This window comes from Microchirus variegatus (genome assembly GCF_963457635.1).
Source record: "Microchirus variegatus genome assembly, chromosome: 6".
NCBI lineage: Eukaryota > Metazoa > Chordata > Actinopteri > Pleuronectiformes > Soleidae > Microchirus > Microchirus variegatus.
In genome coordinates, this window is record NC_139807.1 from 20,841,716 (window position 1) to 20,866,497 (window position 24,782).

Consider the following 24,782-nt stretch of genomic DNA (forward strand, 5'->3'; position numbering starts at 1 on the left):
TAACATAGCAGTGACAGTACACCGGCTCAATAGTCTACATAATATTTTGGTCATGACTGAACTCATACTGAACACCTTTAGTAAAATCTTGAGGCAAACATATAACATCATTTCATTTTCATGGTGCAAATTAGTTTAAGTTTAAAGCTGGGGTAGGCAAGATGTTTTTGTGTAATATTGATCATTCCATAATAAGGCAGCTGTTGGCTGTTCTACACAGTAGCTGCACACAACTGTTTGAAATATTGCTACTGCAACACAGTAATGACTTCATATAATGCAAAACATATACATGATCAACTACATATAATAGTCTCAATATTGTGTGTTTCAGAAACAGAGACTGGTCATCTGTTGGGAGAAGCTCAGGACAACAGTTAGTATTTAATAACTGCAGGCATGAGACTCAAATATTCCTATCACAATCCTGCCTACTTACAGCTTTAACTAACACAGGAACCATCTTGTTTTTGATCCTAACAGGAAAACAACTTCATCACAGATTGACGATTGTAAGAAATCAAATGTAAAAATGAGGGCCCTTTTTGAAAAGTGACTATGTGGAAGGACTCGTTTCCCTGTCTTCAGGAGTATTTGATTATTAAAAGACTGCTAAAAGTGCAACCTAAGCAAAATAACATCTGAAAGCTGTGAAACAAAGATCTCTACATTTCCTTCTATACATCAGATACATATTTGTCAGCATAAGCATAGACTTACAGCATGCGTGCAGGGCTTTCACTGGTCCCCATTTGTCCAGTAAAAATCACATTATTTTTCACACTTAAGAAGCTTAAGCACTTCACTATTGGCATCTTTTCTTAATATAAGATATCCCATTACAGCTGGTGCTCTTAAAAAAGGGATAGTGCAGGTTTTCTGAGGTAACAGCACATTATCCACACTGACTTCACCGAGTCTGCTGCTGTTTTATTCAAACAGACGCCAACAGTTCTCCTAATAACATCTATGCCAGTTGAAATCTACAGAGGGTTCGGTGCAAAACATGAAAATACATCAACAGCTATTGGCTCTTTATTTATGCCAGTTGATCGTCATTACAAGCACCCTTCAAAAACACCCCTGAACTATCCCTTTAAGAGACACCATGTTCAGTACATAGGCTACATTGTAAACATTCATTTTTCTTTTTGTTGAGAATACATCCTGCAGGAACAGTGTTTAAACACAACTCACAGCAGGAACAGGTTCACATTCCAGTAACTTCTGGGACCAAAGAAATCCCAAAACAACCTAAATTTAAATTACTGTTTCAGCTTGATGCAGCTAAAATGTAGACTTCAAATAAACTTGTAATTCCAACATTTTCCCTTATTACACATCATAAATATACTGCAAGTGTGTCAAGTATTCATCTAATCCCATAGTGCCATATTTTCTTGTCCAGTTGGTCAAAAGCAGTCCAGTACTGGGTGTGAGTGGTTTCCCCCAGTGTGTCCCTGAGATCTTAGTTTAGGGTCTGAACAAAAAAAAGAAAAAAGTTGTCAATTTAAGAGGTTTGCATTGAGATACATCAAGGCAGGATTTCTCACTCCTGGTTCTGGGGAGCCACTATCCTGCATGTTTTAGGTGTTTCCCTGCTCCAACACACCTGTTTTGAATAAATGGGTCGTTTTCAGGCTTCAGCAGAGCTTACTGACGAGCTGACCATTTGAATCAGGTGTGTTGGAGCAGGGAAACATGCAGGACAGTGGCTCCCCAGGACCACGAGTGAGGAACGCATTAAGGAGAAAACTCAAGGATCTACCTGTTTGGCTTTTTCTGTCCAGCAGATGGAGCCAAAACAGCGTTGGTGAAAGTCTGCACCGCTTTTTGTTGTTCCTGCATCAACAAGACAACATGTTGTGTTTATGTCACTCGATAAAAACTTGCATTGACTTTTAGTTGTATAAAAATGTACACAAATAACCTTCACTGCTGATGGTTTGTTGACAGGACAAGGTGGTGGAGGTCTGTTAGGAGGGTCAGGTCGAGGTTTAGGTGCTACAGAGGGCTTTAGGCCTTTAGGGTCCTGGCCAGGTAAAGAAGGAGGTCCTGGAGCTCGGAGGATTTGTCTCTGTTTGGTCAGCTGTGCAGATTTAAGAGGAGGGGGAGTGTAAGCCTGAGAAGAAGAAGGTGCCGGTTGGATGTGAGGCTCGGCCGTCTGCTTGTTTTGCTCTGTAGCATACGCAGGTACAGGAGGAGGCTTCACTGCTGGACGCACGATGGGAGGTGTGGACCAGGTTGAGGGAGACGGGCTCGGACAGGCAGACGACTTCACCTGTGGGAAAATGTTGACTCTAGTATTGAGCAAAAACAGAGACTACGTAAGCCATCACACGATTCTTTACCAGGTTGTCTGACTGTTGTTTCTTCAGTAAGAACGTCGGGTTGGCGTGGCCGTTCAAATGACCGTCGGTGCACAGAGCCTTGACCTCCACTGGGACTGAACAACTGTTAGAAACAGACAGTCCAGACCATCAATCACACTGTTCATCCACACAACATGAGGACTTAGAAATTAAAAACCAAAATATCTGTATTAGTATCAAACTTTAAACATATTAAATGAACTTTATGTGTCACATTAAAGGTCCAGTCTGTAATATTTAGGATGGTTTAAAAGCAGAAATTGAACATACTCTTCATAAGTATTTTATAATAAGTGTTTTACTGCTTTGAAATAAAGATCGCTTGGTTTTCAAAGACTTTGGACAAAGGTGTCAAACTCAAATGACGTGGGAGCCAATGAGCATCTAGTTTATAGAATGTTAGATATTCATGCTATTTCACAGAATTTTGTAATTTTGTAAAAGTAAAATGCTTGTTTTGATATGGAATGATGTATACTTGCAAAATACATTTATTTATGTCAAATACATTCAGGAAAATAAAACAGAATGAAGCCACAGCTGCCCTAAATTAACGGCATTGTATCAAAATATTTTTGTTTCTGTAATGGTTATAACACCAGTGTGAATAGTAGAAGCTCTTTTCCTGAACTGATATTTTACTGCTAAAATTTGAATTTGACAATTTGAAATTTACTGTAGTGCTCTAGATGGGAATCAGACAGGTAGGTGGGGGCCAGACCATGGAGGGATTTATAGACAGTCAGAAGAAGTTTAAAGTCAATGCGGTAGCGGATGGGGAGCCAGTGGAGTGATGCCAGGACCGGGGTGATGTGATCTCGCTTCTGCAGGCAGTGGAGTTGTGATTGATCAATGCCGGTGTATAGAGCGTTGCAGTAGTCCAGTTGTGAGGTTATGAAGGCATGGATGACTCTCTCTAGCTCCCTCTGGGGCAGGTAGGCTTTGATCTTAGCTAGGATTCTCAGGTGGTAGAAGCTTTTTATAACTACTGCGCTGATCTGCTGCTCAAATTTGAAGTTACTGTCAAAAATCAGAGAGAGCCCAGGGAATCGGTGGAGAAGGCCGGAGAGGTTTTGCCAAAAACAATAGTCTCAGTTTTGCTCTCATTGAGGTTTGCACCCATACATGCCTTGATGTCAGCCAGACAGTCAAGCAATGGATGGAGTGCAGCCTGCCCATCAACCTTTAGGGGGAGGTACAGCTGGACGTCGTCGGCATAGCAGTGAAAGGATATGTTGTGTTTGATCAGGAGGTATCATAAGGCCTGCAATTTTTTTAATAAATAATTTTTTGAAAGCTTTCACTGAGGCGGGTGAGGGCACAACAGATGATTCATGAGAAAATTTAGTGTGTTGAAAAGAACCTGGGGTTTGTGACTGTTTCTGGAGACCAGGGAGGAATAGTACTGGGATTAGGCGGTTTTAACGGCTCGATGGTAATCCGGCAGGCAACTTCGTAAGATTTGGAGGGACACGTGAAGGCGGTCCTTCTGCCACTTGCGCTCAGCCCGCCTACAGGCACGTCTGAGGTCGCGCGTTGCAACATTGAGCCATGGTGATAACTGTGCTTTAGTGCGTTTGGGCTTGAAAGGAGCAATGAAGTCCAGAATGCCAGTGCAGGCTGAAGAGAACATATAAAGCAGCTTATCAGCAGTAAATTAAATAAAGGGGGAGTCATTGAAAGCGGCTGAAAATTGACCAGCAGCCGAGGGGTTAATCGAGCGCGAGACCCGTTTGGAGACACTATGGGGAGTGGTCAGAGAAAGACATGGCACGGATTTCATTCACAGAGACAGAAACACCATAGGATAACACAAGATCTAATGTGTGACCCTTTTCGTGCGTTGTGCCGGAGACGGCTTGCTTAAGACTGAATGAGTCGCAGAGGTTGTTGGAGGTTGTGATTTGCAACATGGACATTCAAATCCCCACCGATTGTTATGTGATCGTATTTAACCATTAGCCCAGACAAAAAATCAGCAAAGTCATGGATGAAGTCTTTGTTGAATTTAGGTGGATGGTACACCACTGCACACAGAACGTGAAAAAACGACTTGTAAACAGAGGCCATGCCTCCTCCTTTCCCAGTCGCTCGGGGGGAATTAAAAAAAGTTACAGTCCGGTGGAAGGAGTTCAGAGAATGGCATGTTTGTGCCTGTAGAGAGCCAGGTCTCACACAGAAACAGAAAGTCCAGCTCCCGGTAGATAAAAAAATAATTGAGCATGAAGGTTTTGCTCGCCAAGGACCGCACGTTTATCAAGGCCATCTGGAGGGTTAGCTCGTGGCTAGCCGCTGGTCCGGTGCGCTTCAACAGGCTTAGGCTGGAGCGGTCAACACCACGAAATTGGTCGCAGATGTTGAACAGGGCTTGACGATTGTAGCACAGTAGGGCAGACACATCCAGGTAGATGCATAAAAACAGGGCTGTAACAAATGTTAAACAGAGCGCCCGTGGAAGACGACTTGCCAAACACACTGGTGCCATCTTAGACAGTTCAAACCCTACTAAAAGTGACTTCCTAGTTACTTAACCTGCCTTTAATTTAGAGCGTTTTGTTGTTGCTTTATGCTCAAAGACACACAGTCATCTCTGGTTTTGAGTGCTATACGTTGAATTATCATTATTATTACAGAGATTCTAGAGAGAACAACATTGGGACAGCAAAAACAATACATTTTACATTTTTAGTAAAAATACTCTACTTTTACTTAATCCCATTTCCCATCTCACAGCTGCACTTATTGTAGATAAAGACTGACATGTAACATCCTCATGTATAAATGGATGCATTCAATTCCGCTGATAACACTTTTCTTTATGTACAATGCTGTACTTTTTCGTTAAGTGAATTATTTAAAAGTTGTACTGCTGCCAAGGTTGCCATTTTCAGAAATAGTGGACAGGCAGTCAAAATATTCCCCCAACTCTCCCAGACAGACCACTTCCACTGCATCCTTAATTCTCCTACAATCTTTCAAACGTACCCCGTGTCCGTGGCACTTGGCAGTGCATTCATCAGCTCTGAGAAATGATGCATTGCGGCACTCTCCATTAAAGCAAATCTGTTGAAATGAAGAGCAGACCGAGTCAGAGGAGACGAATTTTAACTTCCTGAAAGTCAGCAGGTTCATATGGTGATGAAGCAAAGAAGGTCATGATGGATGTAGTTTGGTTAAACATCGTGAGGTGGGGAAAAAAGTAATATTTTGAGTGAATATGGAACTGATAAAAACAAAACCAATCAATTTCACACACAAAGGCACAAAACCAAAATAGGCTGATGTACAAGGCTTATTTTCATCTTCAATAATACAAACAGTAATACAAAAGGCAAAATAGTTTCCGCTCATCAGTAAATTCATTTCATATTTTGACTCCCAAAACTACAGGATATTTTACCTACTTTAAATTGAAATACAGCAGTAAGGCACCTCTACTTATTGTCCTAAAGAAACCAACAAACTGAAATCACAATAAGAGACCAAGAACATGATATTTGCCACTATGCATGTACGAGACTCACCGAGTCATCACCACACTTGGTGCCTGTCATGACCAGGCCTGGGTCCAGAGTGTCTCCCTGTAACTCCTCGTCCCCCTTGTACACGTGTGTTCCCATACACCGGATCCTCTTGCTGCCCACAGTGACCGTGGTTTCTATACAAACTGCATTGCTCTCAATGGGCTTAGCAGCTGAGGTTAAGCACTGGATTTTCCCACATTTAGCATCCCTGGGAGAAAAAAAAAAGATCAACGTTCAACAATGAAAGATCATGAGACAATATAGGAGCACTTCTTTAATCAAGGGGCTTCATCAGAGGGAACTGAAATACTGGTTTCACTGAACAATGGTGCAGCCAGTTAATCATAATTTTAATTTTAATTTGCCGGCTGCAAACTCAAAATGTTTTGGTCTGTTGTGCCACTGCAACTGCAATTCTTAATGCAGCCAAATTTAAAAAGTCTCACTAACCCTCCCTAAAAACATCTCAACCAGAGAAGAAGCTGAAACAAGGGTCTGCAGTGGATTTGTCTTGATTGAACCGTCAATGTATGAAAATATTAAACAGTGGAGCAGTTCGTATCTGTATGTACTGTATATGCAAATGTAGTATCCGTGCGCTACAGTGTTTTGAATTGTGATTGCAGTAACTGTAAATGCTTAAAGTCACTGTTGTACACATATCACCTTTAAAGAAGCAGTGTATCTGAATAGTTTCATATAATATCATAATATCTTCACCTGTCCTTGCAGCTCCTGTATTTGCCAAACAGATCTTTTCCACAGTTACCATACATGTCTCCAGCCTCGTTTACCTTCTGAAAACACAGGTCAGGGGCTGGAAGGCCATCTGTGGTTGGCAGAAACAAAAGGCACACAAACATATCAACACTGCTGCACACACACAAAAAAAAAAACATTTGTACACATTGTATTGTGCACCTCCACCTGATGGAGACCAGTCGGCATCACTCCAGGGAGGAGCTGTCGCAACATGAATACTCACCTGGAAAATCTGCCTAAGCATGCACTATCTGTTCACTACATGTAACTTGTATAACTGCTTCAGGTGATTTAGAGCAATTAATCTTGTAATCTATCTGATATCGCTGATAAATTGGTGGATGATCTCAAACATCTCAGGCAGAGGAGGAAAAGTAATATATCATCAGCATAAAGGCTGATTTTGTGGTTTGGATACTTAAAAATATTGCTTTAAAGATGTAAAATGAGACTATTCTATGGTCAAAATGTTAAATCCTCCATTAGTCCATTACACTACATGTAATTTAGCAGACACTTTTATCCAAAGCGACTTACAATAAGTGCATTTCAACATTTGGGTACAAACAAGAGCTAGAATCATCATTTTTTTTGTCATCGTCGTCTTAGTCGAGGTAGAGTTGAAAGAGATGTGTTTTTATTCGGCGGCAGAAGATGTGGAGGCTTTCTTCTGTCCGGATGTCGATGGGGAGCCTGTTCCACCATTTGGGAGCAAGGACAGCAAACGGGCGTGAGTTCAAAGAGTGACTCTGCGATCCTCTCAGTGAGGATGTAATCCTAATGTAATGTAGTCCATTAATGGTCTGTGCGATAAGATAACATTGTTTGTTTTTTGTAGCCTTAGAGTAAGCTTTAAATACTTAAGGTAACAACGTCACTCCTGGTACATAAAGGTGCTAAGGAAAGTGAAGAGTTGGATCTTTAAGTATAAGAAGATATTTGTGCGCAAATAGCAAATTCCTTGATTAAATTCTGCTCCCAGTACATGTCAAATTAAATCTGAATAACATATTAACAATCAAAACGTTCATCTTTTATACTCTCAATGTGGATCTATTCTCACCTAAAATAAAAACATATGTGTATATTTAGTCCAATCCTTTTAGAGTAATGCTTTTAGATTACTTTATGATGCATTATTCTAAATATAAAACTAGCTGCAGACATACAGTATATGTATATCCATGTATATAGTTTTATTTTCAATAATATTTAATAATATGTACTTGTTCATTTTCCTTTGTGTGCATAATCCCTCGCAGATGATAAGTAACCAGTCTACCAACCTTGTCCCCACAGTGAGCGGCACTGCTGCTCCAGTGTCAGACACATGCCGGTGTAACAGTAAGCCTGTCCACCTGCGCATGATATACCATCCACCAAATAGAAATTAGCAGGACAAGACTCTGCTTTCCCATCACAGTACTCTGGCAGGTCACATGGTCCTGACGGAGCACGACACAGCACACCGGGGCGTTTTAGCTAGACACGAGATAAGAGAGGAAACACGAGAATAAGAATGATAAAGAAGAAGCAATACATTGTAGAGCTGTGATACAAGACTCAGGTGCTCTGGTTTTTAATTATTCCCAAAGTTAGAACATAGATGTATGGTCTTTCTGGTGTTATAGTCCACAACTGTGGAATGACCTGAGGTCAATAAAGATCATTGATATGTTTAAAAGCAGATTCAAGACCTGAGTACTTTACATGCATTTATTCTGTTACAATCTATCCAAGGATCAAGTTTCACTTTATTGTCATTTATCATGTTAAATACATGGAGAAGGAAAGGTCACTCAGGTCCACCAGAAATAAATATACAATAAATACCTAAACCAATAATAAAAGTTAAGCGCATAATAGAGCATTTTTTTTATTTATCTATTATGCGCTTAACTTTTATGTAAACATAGTTAAAAGCAAACAGCATGTTTAAAAAAAGAGAGCGTAAATCAAGCAATTACCATCAATCCATTCTTGCTTATTTGTATTTTATCTTTATGATTATATTTCTTTTTAATCTAGTCTTAAGATTCTAGTAATTTAGTCTACTTCACTTTTTATTTACCTAATAACTTTAACTGGTGTTTCCTCATTTTCAAAGTGGTGAGGTTGTGATTTGTCAGCTCCTTTTTGTGTGTTTTAAAATGTTAATCTCTATTCTCAAAACTCTATTCAGACCTTTATATGCACAAACTGAATGTGCTGATGTGAAGTTTTTATATGATAGATAGTAGATAGAAGAAATAAAAGCTTTGATGACTGAAGAGCTAGTGTTTCTCTAGTAGTGGGAATCAGATGCTTCCCGTGTTTACATGTTGTTCCACAGTCTGGTGTTAATACCTTGCAGTTATCACAGCAGATGCCATGGGCGCACTCAGCTCCAGCTCTCAGAGTGCAGTTGTTGGCGTTACAGCAGGGACTGGTGCACTCCTACAGAAAAGAGTGAGTCATGAGTCCTGGCAAAAACATACAAGATAAATGAACACAGCACGCACGCACACGCACACACACACACATACACACACACACACAGACCTCTTCCTCTCCACAGTCACATTCCTCTCCATCCTCCAGGTAACCATTGCCGCAGCGCTGCCCTCCGTACATGGCTCTGGTGTTGGGCAGGTTAAAGAGACACTTCCCTCCTCCAGAGTTCAGGTAACTCTTCAGCTCCTTCTCATTACAACCATTAAAAACATGGGGGAACGGGTGACTGTGCCAGAGAAGAAGAATAAATACACTTGAAAATAATCCCACAATACTGTCAAATATTATTTTATGCCTTAAAAAGAATACCCAGTGGCAGCTGCCATGATGCAACCTCCATCTTCTGCTCTGGCCTGACAGCAGCCTGTGCTGTCATGGCTCATGCCAAAGTTGTGACCCATCTCGTGTGCCATGGTGGCAGCAACGCCAACAGCTGATTCTGAGTGGTCCTGTGGAAGAGAAGAGCATTTGTGAGTCTTGAAATAGAGCCTTATTTGAGCTCTGCTCTTTGTCTCTATTAACACAGCCTCCAGCCTTTATGCATACTATATAAATCATTTGTGTTACTTTTTGTTTTGTCTCGGGGGCTCTTATTTGGCTCATTTATTTTTACAGCAGATTAGATGTCTCCCGATGGACAGAGAATGACGATCGTCTCTAACCGTGTTCACTCCGCCTGACTGGTAGTCGGAGCACATGGCTCTGAGAGGTGCCAGCCCGATGGTGGTTCCCTGGAAAGACTTCCCCCTGCAGGCGAACAAAATAAATGAAAAAAGACACTTGTGATGATGAGGGCTACAACAACTAATCGATTGATCAATTACTTATCGATTACTTAATTAACTGCCACACTATTTTACAGTCTACTTTATTGTCCACCTGGGGAAAACTGTCTTGTACTAAACTCTAAATCTCAAAGTTTCCACAGTTACAGTAAAAATACAGTAAGAACATGAGAAAATAGGAGAATTTGCATATAAAACAAATGATAAATAACTCATATTGTTCACACCCAGCGGTTATAAATAGCATAAGACTATTGCACGAACCCTGCATCCCCAAGTTTGATAAAAGTAGATGCATATTCATTTTTCAAATGGTTGGAATTACAGTGAGAGATTTGATAAGATCTTCTATTCTGCTTAGAGGATTTATGATGGATTTGACTCTCACCCAGCCCTTCCTAAGAACCAAAAGGCTGAAATACTACATTAAAATGATTAATCAAGTTGAGTGTTGTAGAAGCTCTCTAATTTTAGCTTCTTAAATGTTTATATGTTGTGTTTTTGTTGCTCCTCTGAGACAGTGAGCTGAATATCTTCAAGGATATTTGGAATAAATCGACATTTTGGCGTTTGTGAAATCATGCTGATGGTGATTTGTCTATACAGTGATTGTGAAATCACCACAGGTGCTAACTGCTAAGATAAAGCAGCGAGTGAAAGAAAGCGAGAAGACACTGACGTGATGAGCTGAGCGTTGTCGTTGGGAAGCACGGGGAGCTGTTTGCGTCTCCAGGACAGGAACGCTGCCAGAGTGCTGTGTGGGTTATCTGACACGTTGATCAGGTCCTGGCCGGTCCACACCTCCACACCGATCAATGCCACGCGGATGCTCAAAGCCTTGTAGTACTACAGGTGTGCGGAGACACAGGAAGTGTGACAAATCATGAACGTCATAAGTTACAACTAAATATACGCAGGTGTGGTTTTCTTGCTGCACTTCAGGCGTTACCTTGTCGACCAAATTCGCCGCCTCCAGTAGTTTCAGTTTGGTTTTCTCGAGACTGCTGCCATGCTTCTCAAACTGCAAACCATATTAACCACATGGTTTATTGAAACACACCACACAGACTTGTATTTTAAAATGTACCACTAAATAAACTCTGATAAGACGTATCCCCTACATTAAATGACATGAGTCATGTCTGGTTAAAAAGTGATTAAATATGAGCATATGCACAGATGTTAGCTCCTCACCTCAGCTTTGTCTGCCACGATCAGCAGCTCCACATACTTCATGGCTCGACTCAGGTCCCTTTTTTCCTGAAAATGGAGTCAGTTTATTAGGTATGATGTGTAACTAATGATGTAGCAGATGCTTTCTGCTGCTGTACTGCTAATCATTTTCCCTAGAAATTCCCTCAGAAGTCTCTGAAATACTCAGCTGAACCAGCACCAACACCTACTCCATATTTAAAGTCTCTTAAATCAACTTCCTTCTAAGTTCTGATGCTCGTTTTAAACTTTAGGAGGCAGTCTTTACCATGTCTACGTCTATATTAAGCCCACTGGTTCACGTGTAACAGAGTTGCAAGTAGTGAGCTGTCAACTATTGTTATATCTCTATTGTGGAAAAACATCTTCTACTCTACTGCTCCAAATCAGCAGGCTCATCCTGTCCTCATTCTCTCATCGTCTCAATCTCATCTATCTTTAGTTATCTTATCTCATCTTATCTAACTCACCCTCACGTTCCCTTGTGCCAACGTTCCATGGATGAAATCATCGAGCCGCTCCTTCTGCCCGTTGCCATGGTGATGCAGGCAGCTTCCTCTAGGTAGATGAAGACTCTCGGCTCTGAACACGGCGTGCTGCTGAGCATCAGCGCTAACGGGGAGAGGCTCGATCAGGTAGCTGACGCTTGAGTTCAGAGAAATCAGTCCCCTGGGGGGAAAAAATGTACAGTTGATGGTTCCATCTCATCAGAGCCTAAGGGAATCAATGTGGATCAATGATGCTGCTGCCTTCCAATAGACATATTGTGGAAATTATAAAAAAAATGCTTCCTGTGTGATTTCCTGTAAATCAAAATACATTTACAAGCTGAAGCATGTGGAGAGCCATATGGTTACATGCAAGATCTTATGTTTTTCATTTGGCTGTGGTGAATGAGTGGAGGGTGGAACACAGGAAAACTATTTACTGGTGTGTATAAATGAGGATCCGCTGGGGCAGACAGAGCAACACACGATCCCTCTTGACAGAATCACGCATGTGCAGCCGCCCATACAAAAACATAGGAGTACGAGCGCACGGCAGCTGTAAGAAACATCTGGAGGTCAGGTCGCCCACATGACACTGTCCTTCTATGTGTCTGCATTTCTCCAGAGGATTTGCCTTCGTAAAAAAACGTTACTCCACTTATCCTCCAGATGCAAGGCAAAAAACCTGCAAAAACACACATATGGCGAAGATTTTCTCCCGAGCACTCGACTGTTTCTCCTGCATCGTCAGTGTTCCTTCCTCTCTGTGTGTCTACAGCTGTAAATATCAGCTACTTTGGAGCTAAACCAGGAGAAAACACAGGATCTCTATAAGGAGTTGTACTCGCTGAACCAACGCTGGAGCCAATGACTTACTAACCTACTGGACTACACAAGACACTGCACCCAACTGTTTCCTGTCACCTTATCTATTCAGCCATGGTTTGACAACAGGATCTGCGGGACACAAACAATATAATTCCCCTTATACAGTGGTATGCAAACGTTAATTTTCATGATTTTCCTTTATAAATCATTGGTTGTTAGGATAATACATTTCAGTTAAATATATCATATAGGAAACAAACACAGTGATATTTGAGAAGTGAAATAAAGTTTATATGATTTACAGAAAGTCTGCAAGAATTATTTAAACAAAATGAAGTGTGTGCATAGATTTAGGCACCCTTGTCATTTTACTGATTGCAATAACTTTAGCACTAATTATTGGAACTCAAAATTGGTTTGGTAACCTCAGTGACCCTTGACCTCCATACACAGGGACATCCAATCACGAGAGAGGGTATTTAAGGAGGCCAATTGTAAGTGTTTCTCCTCTTTGCATCTTCTCGGAAGAGTGGCAACACGGGAGCCTCAAAACAACTCTCAAATGACCTGAAAACAATTATTGTTCAACATCGTGGTTTAGGGGAAGGATACAGAAAGCTATCTCAGAGATTTAAGCTCTCAGTTTCAACTGTGAGGAACATTGTGAGGAATTAAAAGACCACAGGCACAGTTCTAGTTAAGGCCCGAAATGGCAGACCAAGAAAAATCTCAGATAAGCAGAGGTGAAGGATGGTGAGAACAGTCACAGTCAACCCACAGACCAGCACTTTACACAAGGAGATGTTGTATGGAAGAGTATTGCAGAAAAAGCCTTTTCTCTGCACCCGCCACAAACAGAGTCACTTGCTATATGCTAAAGCACATTTGGACAAGCCAGCTTCATTTTGGAATAAGGTTCTGTGGACTGATGAAACTTAAATAGTTATTTGGGCAAAACCAGGGGCGTTATGCATGGCGGAAAAAGAACACAGTATTTCAAGAAAAACACTTGCTACCTACAGTAAAATTTGGTGGCGGTTCCATCATGTTGTGGGGCTGTGTGGCCAGTGCAGGGACTGGGAATCTTGTTAAAGTTGAAAGTCGCATGGATTCCACTCAATATCAGCAGATTCTGGAGAACAATGTCCAGGAATCAGTGACAAAGGTGAAGGGGCTGGATCTTTCAACAAGACAACGACCCTAAACACTGCTCAAAATCTACTAAGGCATTCATGCAGAGGAACAAATACTATGTTCTGGAATGGACATCTCAGTCCCCAGACCTGAATATTATTGAAAATTTGTGTTGTGATTTAAAGCTGTCCATGCTCGGAAACCATCAAACCTGACTGAACTGGAGATGTTTTGTAAAGAAGAATGGTCCAAAATACCTTCCGCCAGAATCCAGACTCCAATTGGAAGCTATAGGAAGCGTTTAGAGGTTGTTATTTCTGCAAAAGGAGGATGCACAATTTTTTTCTTTTGTGGTGCCTAAACTTATGCACATGCCTAATTTTGTTTAAACAATTCTTGCACACTTTCTGTAAATCATATAAACTTTATTTTACTTCTCAAATATCCAGCTTCCCCACGACCCTTATGTGGAGGATAAAGCGGTAGAAAATGGTCAGACATGCCATTTCATTGTCAGCTCATTGTCGTGAAGAGTCACGCAGAACGAAAAACGAGCACAAATCCAGTTTGAGTCCGTGCAGACCATATGTGCCGACTTTGCATGCTCCCTGACAACATAGAAGATGGTAACTATGGACTCTTGCTTGAGATTATGCGAGGAAGCCTGCTGGTACCCAAACATGAACTCGTACCCTCAAAGAGAACGTTGATAACACTTGCATGGAATGCTAGACTGTATGAATGGAACACAATGTACACACATATGGACATGTGACATGGCACTCCACCAAGATGGAACCTGCAAAGTATGACCAAGCCTTTATCTCACTTCTATCTATGTTTCCTTCCTCTGAAATAAATGGAAAGAATTGTGACCTGGCAAAACTTTATTCCTACACAATCCAATCTGTGTTACCTTTCTTCCATCTTTTTTTTTTTTTACTCTGAAGTCCCAGAAAAGTCCTCTCAACTGCCTTCATGAACAGTCTTTACTTATTTGAGGGATATAGTTGTATGGGAGGTTTCTTGCACCACAGGGTCCAACTCTAAATCACAAAACTTTATGAATGTGGGACCTGGTGGACTTTTACTTACCTGAGTCCTGAGCATGTGCTCACAGCGACGCTGGAACCTTCAAACCCCTGGACCTCCCCATGGTAGAAACAGTGTCCCTGGGAGACAGAAACAATCACACTCAATATGGAAACAGGCTGCAGTTCAGCCATTATATGTCTACATACAGTTTTAAAAATCCGCTCTGCAGTGAGTGAACATCAAAGAGTCCCAGAAACTCACAGTGTTGGTGGGAGAGGAGGATTTGCGGGCTCCATTAGGAGTGTACCATATTTCCTGATATCCACGGACCAACAGCTGCCTGGAGAAAGACGACACAAACTCAGCTGCAATTTGCAAGAGGATATATGTAGTGTCAGACATTCAGTCAGTGAAACAGCCACAACATGGGGGAGTAGTGGTGAAAAATATGGAGGATAATAGGTGCAGGAAACAGAGGCGATAGCAGAAGACTGATTCTCTGCAGCAGCTCACAGCTCATAAAACATTTATTCTGACAGAGACACTCAAACAAAACCAGACAGCTTTAAACATTTAGCCACACACTCATTTAAAGGGAAATGGAAAAGAATGTGGGAAAGTGTTCTCATAAAATCCATATCTACTCTTTAAAAAAGGAATGGTATTGTCTTCTGAGGGTCTGAATAACGAGAGCATTTATGTAATAAAAAATTTGAAAATGTCCTTATTTTACTCTTTCACTGGAATTTTCCATTTGTATACAATATAGACCAGGGGTCACCAACCTTTTTGAGACAGAGAGCTACCTTAAGGGTAAAAAATAATATGGAGGGCTACCATATAATATTTTTTTGTTTGTTTACCATTTAAATGATTAATATTATACTGGCGAACTGTCCAGGGCGTACCCCGCCTATCGCCCAATGTCTGCTGAGATAGGCACAGCACCCCCCGCGACCCTCTGGTGGAGGAAAAGCGGTAGATAATGGATGGATGGATGGATGATTAATATTATGCATTCAACTGCATACACATTAATTCCAGTGCTTACTCCTAACGATTACCAGTTTTTATAAACAATATCAAAGATATTTTACTGAGCGATTATACGGATACATGCAAGTGAGGTGAAGTGAAGTGAGCCCGCGGGCACCGTATTGGCTGCCTGCGGGCTACCAGGTGCCCGCGGGCACCACGTTGGTGACCCCTGATATAGACTATGCAGGGGATCTTTTGGATAACAGACAAACAAGCAAAATACTCAGACTGCATATGTGTGAATGTATGCATGTATGTGTGACTGAGTGGAAGTTTTAGGACTCTTAGGCTTTCCATCAACTTACTGGCCCAATATTTACATCTTTAACAGATGCTTGTTTTCCTGTCTCTCTTTCCTTCCAAAACTGCTTCAGTCCATCTGTCCTGTTTTCATTCATAAACTCTGTATGCCCCACAGCTGGTTTCCTTTTGCTCTATATCCCTCAATCTCTTCTCCCCTCTCCTCCCACGGTCTAACTCAGATCAATCAAATACTGTGGAGAAAAACCTGCTGATGCTGTTGAACGAGCAGGTCTGACTTATGTGTTTTCTTTAAAAAAGAGAGATCTATGTCTCCAAATTGAACTGAAGTCCTGAACTGAAGCAACTGAAGTTGCTTTGAAAAATACTATTCCTAACCAATCAATCTGTCAATTATTTTCCTGATAAATTGAGTATTTGTTTGGTCATAGAATTTTTGAAAATGTAAGAAATTTTTAGTTTTGTCTACAATCCAAAATTACTTATATGGAGCATAGAAACCAAAACAAATATTCACATTTAAGAAGCTAAAAAAAATCTGATAAATTGTGTAAATTATTGAAGAAACAACCACAGCCCTAAAGGAGTTGCTTGTCGAGTGATGTCTTGTTGGGTACATTTGTGCTACTTAGGTCAATCCAAATGAATAACTTAAATACCAAATTCAGAAAATAACACACTTAGACGCTGTGCCTGTGTGCCATCATTCATTTTGTCTTGTCAAGGACTTTGGTGCTTGGGAATAGGCAGAATACAATATAACACACACTTCAGTTTCATCAGAAAATGCTGTTGATTGTAGACAGTATAGCAAACATATTCTTAAGATAACATGACATTTAAGGTGGTGTTGCTTGTGAAGTGGCAGAAATATATATAATAATTTATATATAATATGGTGTCCATACTGTGTGTGCGTGTGTGTGTGGGTGGGTGTGTGTGTGTGTGTGTGTGTGTGTGTGTGTGTGTGTGCGTGCGTGCGTGCCTGCCTGCCTGCCTGTCCCCAATATGTGTAAAGTACCTCATACAACCACTCTGAGCTATGCCTTTAATAAGCTTTATTTACATAGAAAGTAATATTTTATTACTGACACAACCAGGCTGGATCTTTCCTCCTGCTTCCAATGTTTATGCTAAGCTAACCAGCCACAGACTGTAGCTTCAAATTCAGCATGCAGACTTGAAAGATGGCATCAATCCTTTCATTGAACTCCCAGCAAAAAGGACGGTGCTTTTCCCAAAATGACAAACCACTTCTTTAAAGGATGGAGAAGATGAATGAGGGGAAGATGGGGGTTTTCCTTAACTCCACCCCGATGCTACCCAGATGCCCTGAAGGAGACGAGCCTCTTGAGACAATGAAGGTCTATTGATGTAATCAGCGACAAGGCAAGTCAAAGACAGAAAACAGCTACTTCATCCTTTAACAGATCACCACTCTGAGCTTTGAGGAAGGGGGGTCCTAAAAATGATTGCTCAGTGATAATGTATCCGGCTGATGTCACCCTAAACAGGGTCACACACTCTGTGTCGGGATGTGACCCTTACAACCCATTTATATCGGGCCATCCTCTGGTTTTCCTGCTTCACATAAGCTTATCGTGTCCCCCTCTCATCTGTGTGACTGTGTCTATGAAGGATGATAAACTGAGCTTCACTCTGCTGCTGCTGCTCCAGTCGTTACACAGGAAATGCAATCATTTCTTACACGAGGAAACATCATGACGCCTCTCCTCGATTGACCCCTTCCCTCTCATGCCACTAATCAGCTGCCTGTCTGAGCTAAACTGTGCTGTCTTACTCGTCCCTGGAAAACACAGTGTGTAGACTAGAAGACTGATAAAACCTTCCTTTGTGTGACATAAAGACTCAACGTGATGCCATTAATAAACCTGGAAACCACTTAATGGATAGAACTCCATGAACTTGAAAAAATATGTATTTATAAAGCACTTTTCTAGTGTAGTTAAAGATTACTCAAAGCTGCTTTAAACTACAATTTTGGCATTCACTATGTTTTCTGTTTTCTATCACACCTTTCATACCCATTCACCAAAGAATGTGGCTTTAAGTGTCTTGCCCAATGATTCATCACCATGTAGACTACTGAGCTACCATCACTCCTAACACATAAATAATATATATTTGTTGCATGTTGACATGTCATGATTAATATATCTTCTTCTGAAAGATAAATTTAAGCTTCATAAGCACTCAAAAATACTTTTCTTTTCCGCTGACACACCATTAGCTAGGACAAAATGTTCAAACCTCTCGACATATGTCGACCATTGTTCCATGGACTCATCATAGGCATCAATATGACCGATGATCGCTGCCATTTTTGTAGTTCTTCCTCCGTCTTGATTTCATATGCATAGTTCTAAACGAACCAACATAGACCATGAAGACCATCGGCACCGGAACCAGACGATTTCCATCGGGTGCGTAGTCCCATTCAGTTACCCTCTGCTGGTTCACTATATATCCTGACTCACATGACCTGAACATAGCCTTCGTTAACTACGATCAATAATTCCTGTGCTTTTCTGATTAAAACATGTCAAAAATGACCCAAATAACCCTTAAGATATTCACTTTGTGCATTACACATGATGACATTTCAAAAGCTATTCCACTACTGATGGTGTCACATCATTTTTTTTTTAATATTATCCTAGCTAAGGATGCCAACTGTAGAACACCAAAGAAGAAGAAGAAAAATGAATTAATTATTGCCTGCTTATCCTGTCAAAAAGGCAGACTACATCCTGGATGGGTCACCAGTCTATCACAGGGTCAATATACAATGATGACTGGTTAATCAGTAACACATGCATTTCCTGCTTTATTGTGTCAAAATGGCTTTTTGGACCATTAACCCAAGCCCATGTTTGATCTGAGGAAGACATAGTATGCAAAGAAAACCCACAAAGGTCATTCCAGAATTAAAACCGGGAGACTTTTCTGCTGTGAGGCGGCAATGTTAACCACTATGACACCCTGTGTATCCTTTTTAAGATCTTGGACTGAGTAAAATAATTGACTGATTACTCAGCTGCTGTCTCATTTCAAAAGACCTTGATCTCAGTCCTGAATTGATCTGGCAGCAACAGGTCAAATAAAGCTTGTAACAGTATGCTATTTTCCATTCCAAGCTTTGAGTAAACCAGTAGAAATCTCTGCATCATCACTCTTGGAATACCCCAAACCTTTTATGCCTGATTGAATTGTGGTAAATAACACGGCTGCTTTCAAATCAAGACTTGTGAAAATGCAATGGTGTGAGTCCTCCTCAGAGTTTGGACGTCCTCCAGCGTCCAGACAGATGCTGTGATTGAGGAGCGGAGTCGTGGCTGAATCACGACAGTCTGGCAGTGAAGCTGAGACAAAGGCTCGGTTCAGCCTAAGCAGGAGAAAGGAGTTGGGGGAGTAATGCTAATGTACTTGAGAGATAGGGTAGGGGGGCCGAGAGGAGAATAGATGTGGGGCAATGCATTAGGGTCAGTGGGTCGCATTCTCTCACAGTATCAGATGACATCACACATGCGTGGAGGGAGGGAGAAGGCTGACGCAAAGTCAAAGTAGCACTCAGCAATGGATGATTGAGAGGCTTTTATTGCAGAGAGGCCAGTGTTCTGTTGTGTGAAGCCCAACACACACATTTACAATGAGGCCTAGATTAAGACATCTAAGCGCAGAGCCACACTACACTGCCAATGTGAGACTAAACACAGACACGAGAGAAACAAGGACAGTGAATGTATCCCTGCAATCCATCAGGTCTGGGAGTTGTGTTTGTGTTCCTTTGGGGTGCTGTGTGTGTGTACAAGCGTGTGTTGTCTTTTTGTATCTGTGTGTGGCCAGTGGCCACGGTCTCCCGAACACTGACCTGCAGGCCTCGACGTGTGAGATGTATATTTGCGCTTAAGCCCTGGGGAATACCAGAGAAGGTGAGGGAGGGGATGGGAAGATAAAAAAAAATGGGGTGTCTGTTTTAAGGATAGACAATGAAAGATAGGAGAAGTCAGAAGTGAAAAGGGAGTAGAAGAGGAACAATGGTGTGAACATTTCCCAGGGGAGTGATTAATTCAGGTTTGTGTACTTAAGGGATGCAGGAAGGGCGTCCAAACCAAAGAACGAGTGAAAGACACACAGAGGATACCCACACATTTCATATCTGAACCCGACCCACAACAAAACTGGCCTCAGCTGTCTTAATTTTCCATTTTCCATGACTTTCCATCCTCACCTCAACCCTGATCCTATGATCTACTATTCACTTTCTTCCACTGTTTCTTCCTCTTCCTCTGTTTTTACATCCACTCTTCCTGCTCCCTGAGCCAGCACATTAACGCTGTTGGAGCCTTTCATCAAGATAAAAGCTCGGGCAGACACCGACGCTGATGCACAAATGTAAAAGCCAAAAAAAGACCAACATACGTGGACTGAAGTCAGTGGGAGCACTCGGGACATTAACATGTCAAAAACAAACTACTGTGCTAGTCTGACCAAAAACAGACTTTAAAAATACATGTTTAACTGGTTTAAATTACACTAAATTGTATTTCTCAAACCCAGATAATGCTGTTGGGATTCAAAGTGTACATTTGATTCGACACAAACTGGCCTTGGTGCTCTGTGCACACTCCATAGAACCCACCCCTGGGCTTTGACCATTGATAGAGTACCTCCCCATATGGCTTGTAGCTATTTTTTCCAGTGGCCACTCATGGTACTGCAACAAAAAATACAGCCCCAAAAAATATTTTCTCATAGACCACAATAGTAAAAGAGACACCTGCAAATCTGTTCACAGGACACCTCGAGACATGGACAATGGCATTTATATATCTTTATACTCTATTTTTCTTAATATTCATATTCATAATATTCAATAAGGCCAGAAAAATTCCTTTCCCCAAGGGATGTTACGGCCATGTATGAGTGATGGGATGGCTCGTTCACATGATGTGAGTAACGCTCCTGTGCAATCAATTTGGGCTGCATAACCCGGAAATAAACCCGAAATTCAGAAAGTTTTTTTGTGGTATGTGCTGGTTGAGGAGCTTCTTAGGAATGAATGACGCCAAAGGGGAGGTGCTCTATCCAGTTCTAATATTACATCCATGGTTTTGACCCGCCAGCAAAAGTTGTGATGAAATAGGCCAAACGGTAAATGCCTTAAGCTGTGTTTCCACCCAGTCGAACGGTTTGTTTCCATCAGGAATAGCACGAAAATAACCGCCCCCAACCTATCTATTTCTCGGTACCCTTCCCTTGGGGGACCAGAGTAATGGTATGGTAGAGTAGGGGTGGAGCTAGACCCACGACAGTCAGATAATTGGCCGTTTCTTCAACACCTGCAGTCTAATCTCATACAAAGCTTGACATGTTGTTGAGATAAACAGCCACAAACTGAGCTGCTGGATGTCCTCCATTGTTGTCCGTATCTTGGTGATGAGGTCATCAGACAGTCCACACCCCACCCACAAAATAAAGGTACTGTTCTCAGTTGAAACACAAGCCTGACCTACGGCTTCACCATTACAAACTGTACTGTACCGTACCAAACTGAACTGTACCATGATGGACATACTAACATGCTGAAAGGGGGCATATCACCACCTAGAGTAGGAGGCAGACCATCTTCAATCAATTATTAGATAATGCTTGTAAACTGGGACAAGGACAGTTTAAACAGTATAGTCATGCTACAGCCATAGCTCATAAAAGCCATGTGTTCATTTATGATTGATGAAGTAAAACATTAAGCAGATGAGGTGGACAGAATTTAAAAAATGAACAGTGGGGATAAAAACTAAGGAGTAAAATGCTGCAGAGAGATAAATGGAGATTTTCAAAGGTAATTTAGGTTCTCCCTTATCTGCTGACAGTCAGATTAACAGTTACAGGGGTTAATGCAGAGACAAAGGAGTAGCCAGGACACAGAGACAGACTCCAGCAGTATTTTCTCTGGCTCCTCTTGCCAAACTTTTGTTTTTTTGTCAACCTCACTGATACGTTTTTTTAAAGCGGACCTAAAACGGAAGTTCCAATTGACGCTGTTTTTTTGGTGTGTATCTGGTGTGCATCTCATTACCTCGTTTATGAAGCCCTGAGGGTTCAAAACAAACAATTCAGCCACTGCTTAGAATACTGCGTTGTATTGTAATCTCGGGCTAAGCGAGATTTCTGAAAAAACCCAGTCTGGTTAAGTAAACAGCATTTCTCCTGAGACATGAGAGTGAGACATCGTGACACGCAGGGCAAATTACCACCGCACACCCAATATATTTATTTATGGTAATATTTTAAGCATCGCAAACTTATTAATGCTTTACACAATAATAAGGTAAATAATGTTGACACTGTCCAGAATCAATCCTACAACCTTCCCAACACAAGTCCACCTATTTAATCACTCAGCTACCACTGTTAATCTGTCTGTTCATGTCAGAAGACCATTAAGACCAGGTTAGATTAGAAAGAGACTAAAAGAGGCATCTCTGTGTCATCTGAACAGCAGAACCAGCCGCAGCCGCTGACAGAACAGAACCGCCGGTGGTCCACCGGGTGTTCAACAGCCGCAGCCACTGACAGAACAGAACTGACCGGGCAACACCGTCCACCACGGGGCGGTGGTGGTGGTTCTGCCCGGAGCCACAACTCCCGCTGCACCTTTGGTGCTACAGTACAGCAGCCTCCAAAACCGACAGTCGAGCTATGATGCTAACTTAGTTAGCAAGCTGAACTTACCTGTCTAGGAGAAGAGTAGCCAATTCTGCATCCGTTTTGAAATTCCTCTCTGTTTTAAACTCTCTCCACCGTTCAAAAGCATGTCCTATATAGACCCTCGATTTGCCGCAAACTTTATCTTAGCATTTTTGACATTCATACCGATGTCTTTTAGGTTTCCTTTCATTTCATTTCAATTGTAGCTATGTAACTGGCAACCCATGGTTGCTCAGCGGCTGACACTCTACTGACTGCTATGATTGGTAGACGGTGGTAGATGGGGCCTCATGCCAAAACATAATTTCAACATAACTTTGCGGTCTGCACATGTAACCTAATAACTTATACAACGTAGTTTATACAGTAAACACTATAGACGTTACTCTTCCATGTCAGTAAAGCTCCCAGACACAGAACATTAATTAATCAATACTAAATAAGGTATGTGTTTTTAAAACAGGAAACATAGTCTGTTTTTACTTTGAAAAACATGTACAACTGCTTTATTTTCTGTGATTCGAATCATGAACCAATACATTATTTGAAATAGTGTGAAGAAACAGTAACAGTTTTCCTGTTCCAGGAAATGCCTTCTTCTTGCACAAAAATTGTTTCAAAATGTACTTTTCTTGCTTCTGAGTAAAAGGTATTAATTTCTGCTGCAGTTAATTTCCTCTTACTTAGATTCCCAGATTTATTTTACATCAAAAAAAAAGATTTATCAAACCAACTGTCCTTAAGTCTCTGTCCGTCGTGGAGAGGGACAATGTGTGATTGATGAAAATTCCTTGCCCAGGAGGGAATCTAACAGTGTGACCACCTGCTGTGGAGGCAGAGCGGGGGGTGGGCAAATCCCTGAGGGGACGCTCGGTCAGACACAGTGGAGTCATGGTTTGTTAATGTGTGCGTCTGTGGCCGAATGACTGACAGAGTAGACGTGCATTTGAAGGTAGAAAAATGACTTTACATCTGGGGCCCATAAAAGCTTCCTGTTCTCCTTGTGTACTGGCACAAGTCCAGAAGTGATAAACCACAGCTCTGTTGTCACAACTAATATCTCAATGGCTCTGCCACACACTCACTCAGAGCTATTTTCCTTTCGGACACTGCATTGACTTCCACTGACTTGAACAGCCTAACCTAAACAAAGAATTAAACCCTAACTTTAACCATACCCATACTCATTGAGACCAGCCTTTTGTTCAAACGTTCTAAAGAGATCAAATACAAGACACACAAACACATCCACACCATTCATAGTGAGGACACTCATTGACATAATACATTCCCGAGCCCCTCACTCTAACCTTAACCATCACAATTAACCCTTAAGCTAACCCTAACCTCAACCAATTCTAAACATAAAACCAACCGTAACCCTTAAAATACCCTTTTAAAGGCCAAAATGTCCTCACACACACACCCGTGATCACACAGTCAATTAAACTCTTGAGATACTCAGCTCACCACACCATTGTTACTGGCCAGGAACCACTCCATCATATTACAGGATATGAGGTGCCGAGAATCAGTCTCACTTCCTGTTTGCCCAAGGCACACAGATCGGGTGTCAACCCTCTGTCGTCCAAAACCATCACGCTCTTTTCCTCCCTTCATCCCTCTCTCAGCACCCACGGGGGCTTTGACCTTATAAATGCATCTGTGTGACGGTTAACATCTGGTCGAATAATGGACCAAGTTTGGGGAGTCTCGTGGATGTCTTCAGATGCACAGGCCAATGTCAGTGCTCTGACTCCACTTTAATCATGTGAGAAATATTTGAAGTGCAGCATTTTGCCTTTAAAACCATTCCTGTGAGACACTGCTTCTCAAAAAGTTGCCAATTTTCCCTCCTCTAATTTCTCATCCTTAGTATAAAACACTCCACATTATTCTGCTGGAGTCACTCACTCATTTTTCTCCAGCTGTAGTCTGAGCTCCTGGCCCTCGGCTGAGATCACAACCTGCATCTCTGTAGGATGCTGCTGCTGCTGCTGCAAAGAGGAAAAAGGGTGGAGGTTAATCAGGTTACAACAGGACATCACTGAATGATTAAATGGATGTAAACTGGCCAGTCAAGGTTGAGGGTAGAAATCAGCGTGTGATGCAGTC

The 24,782-nt window shown here is 41.6% G+C and overlaps 1 protein-coding gene across 1 annotated transcript in view; it reads right to left on the reverse strand.

Moving 5' to 3' along the window:
- Window positions 1-1,764: 1,764 nt before the first annotated feature.
- adam19b (ADAM metallopeptidase domain 19b) overlaps window positions 1,765-24,782 on the reverse strand; it is a gene marked incomplete at both ends in the record, with an annotated part of 24,873 nt that continues 1,855 nt past the window's right edge. Inside the window, 19 exons of the mRNA XM_083890830.1 lie at window positions 1,765-1,842; window positions 1,931-2,281; window positions 2,352-2,454; window positions 3,075-3,373; window positions 5,358-5,435; window positions 5,897-6,104; window positions 6,617-6,725; window positions 7,945-8,140; window positions 9,005-9,094; window positions 9,200-9,377; window positions 9,461-9,600; window positions 9,814-9,898; window positions 10,616-10,782; window positions 10,886-10,957; window positions 11,131-11,196; window positions 11,619-11,817; window positions 14,694-14,770; window positions 14,895-14,973; window positions 24,582-24,664. Coding sequence (XP_083746956.1) covers window positions 1,765-1,842; window positions 1,931-2,281; window positions 2,352-2,454; window positions 3,075-3,373; window positions 5,358-5,435; window positions 5,897-6,104; window positions 6,617-6,725; window positions 7,945-8,140; window positions 9,005-9,094; window positions 9,200-9,377; window positions 9,461-9,600; window positions 9,814-9,898; window positions 10,616-10,782; window positions 10,886-10,957; window positions 11,131-11,196; window positions 11,619-11,817; window positions 14,694-14,770; window positions 14,895-14,973; window positions 24,582-24,664 — 2,658 coding nt within the window. The remainder of the gene's footprint in view (window positions 1,843-1,930; window positions 2,282-2,351; window positions 2,455-3,074; window positions 3,374-5,357; window positions 5,436-5,896; window positions 6,105-6,616; window positions 6,726-7,944; window positions 8,141-9,004; window positions 9,095-9,199; window positions 9,378-9,460; window positions 9,601-9,813; window positions 9,899-10,615; window positions 10,783-10,885; window positions 10,958-11,130; window positions 11,197-11,618; window positions 11,818-14,693; window positions 14,771-14,894; window positions 14,974-24,581; window positions 24,665-24,782) is intronic.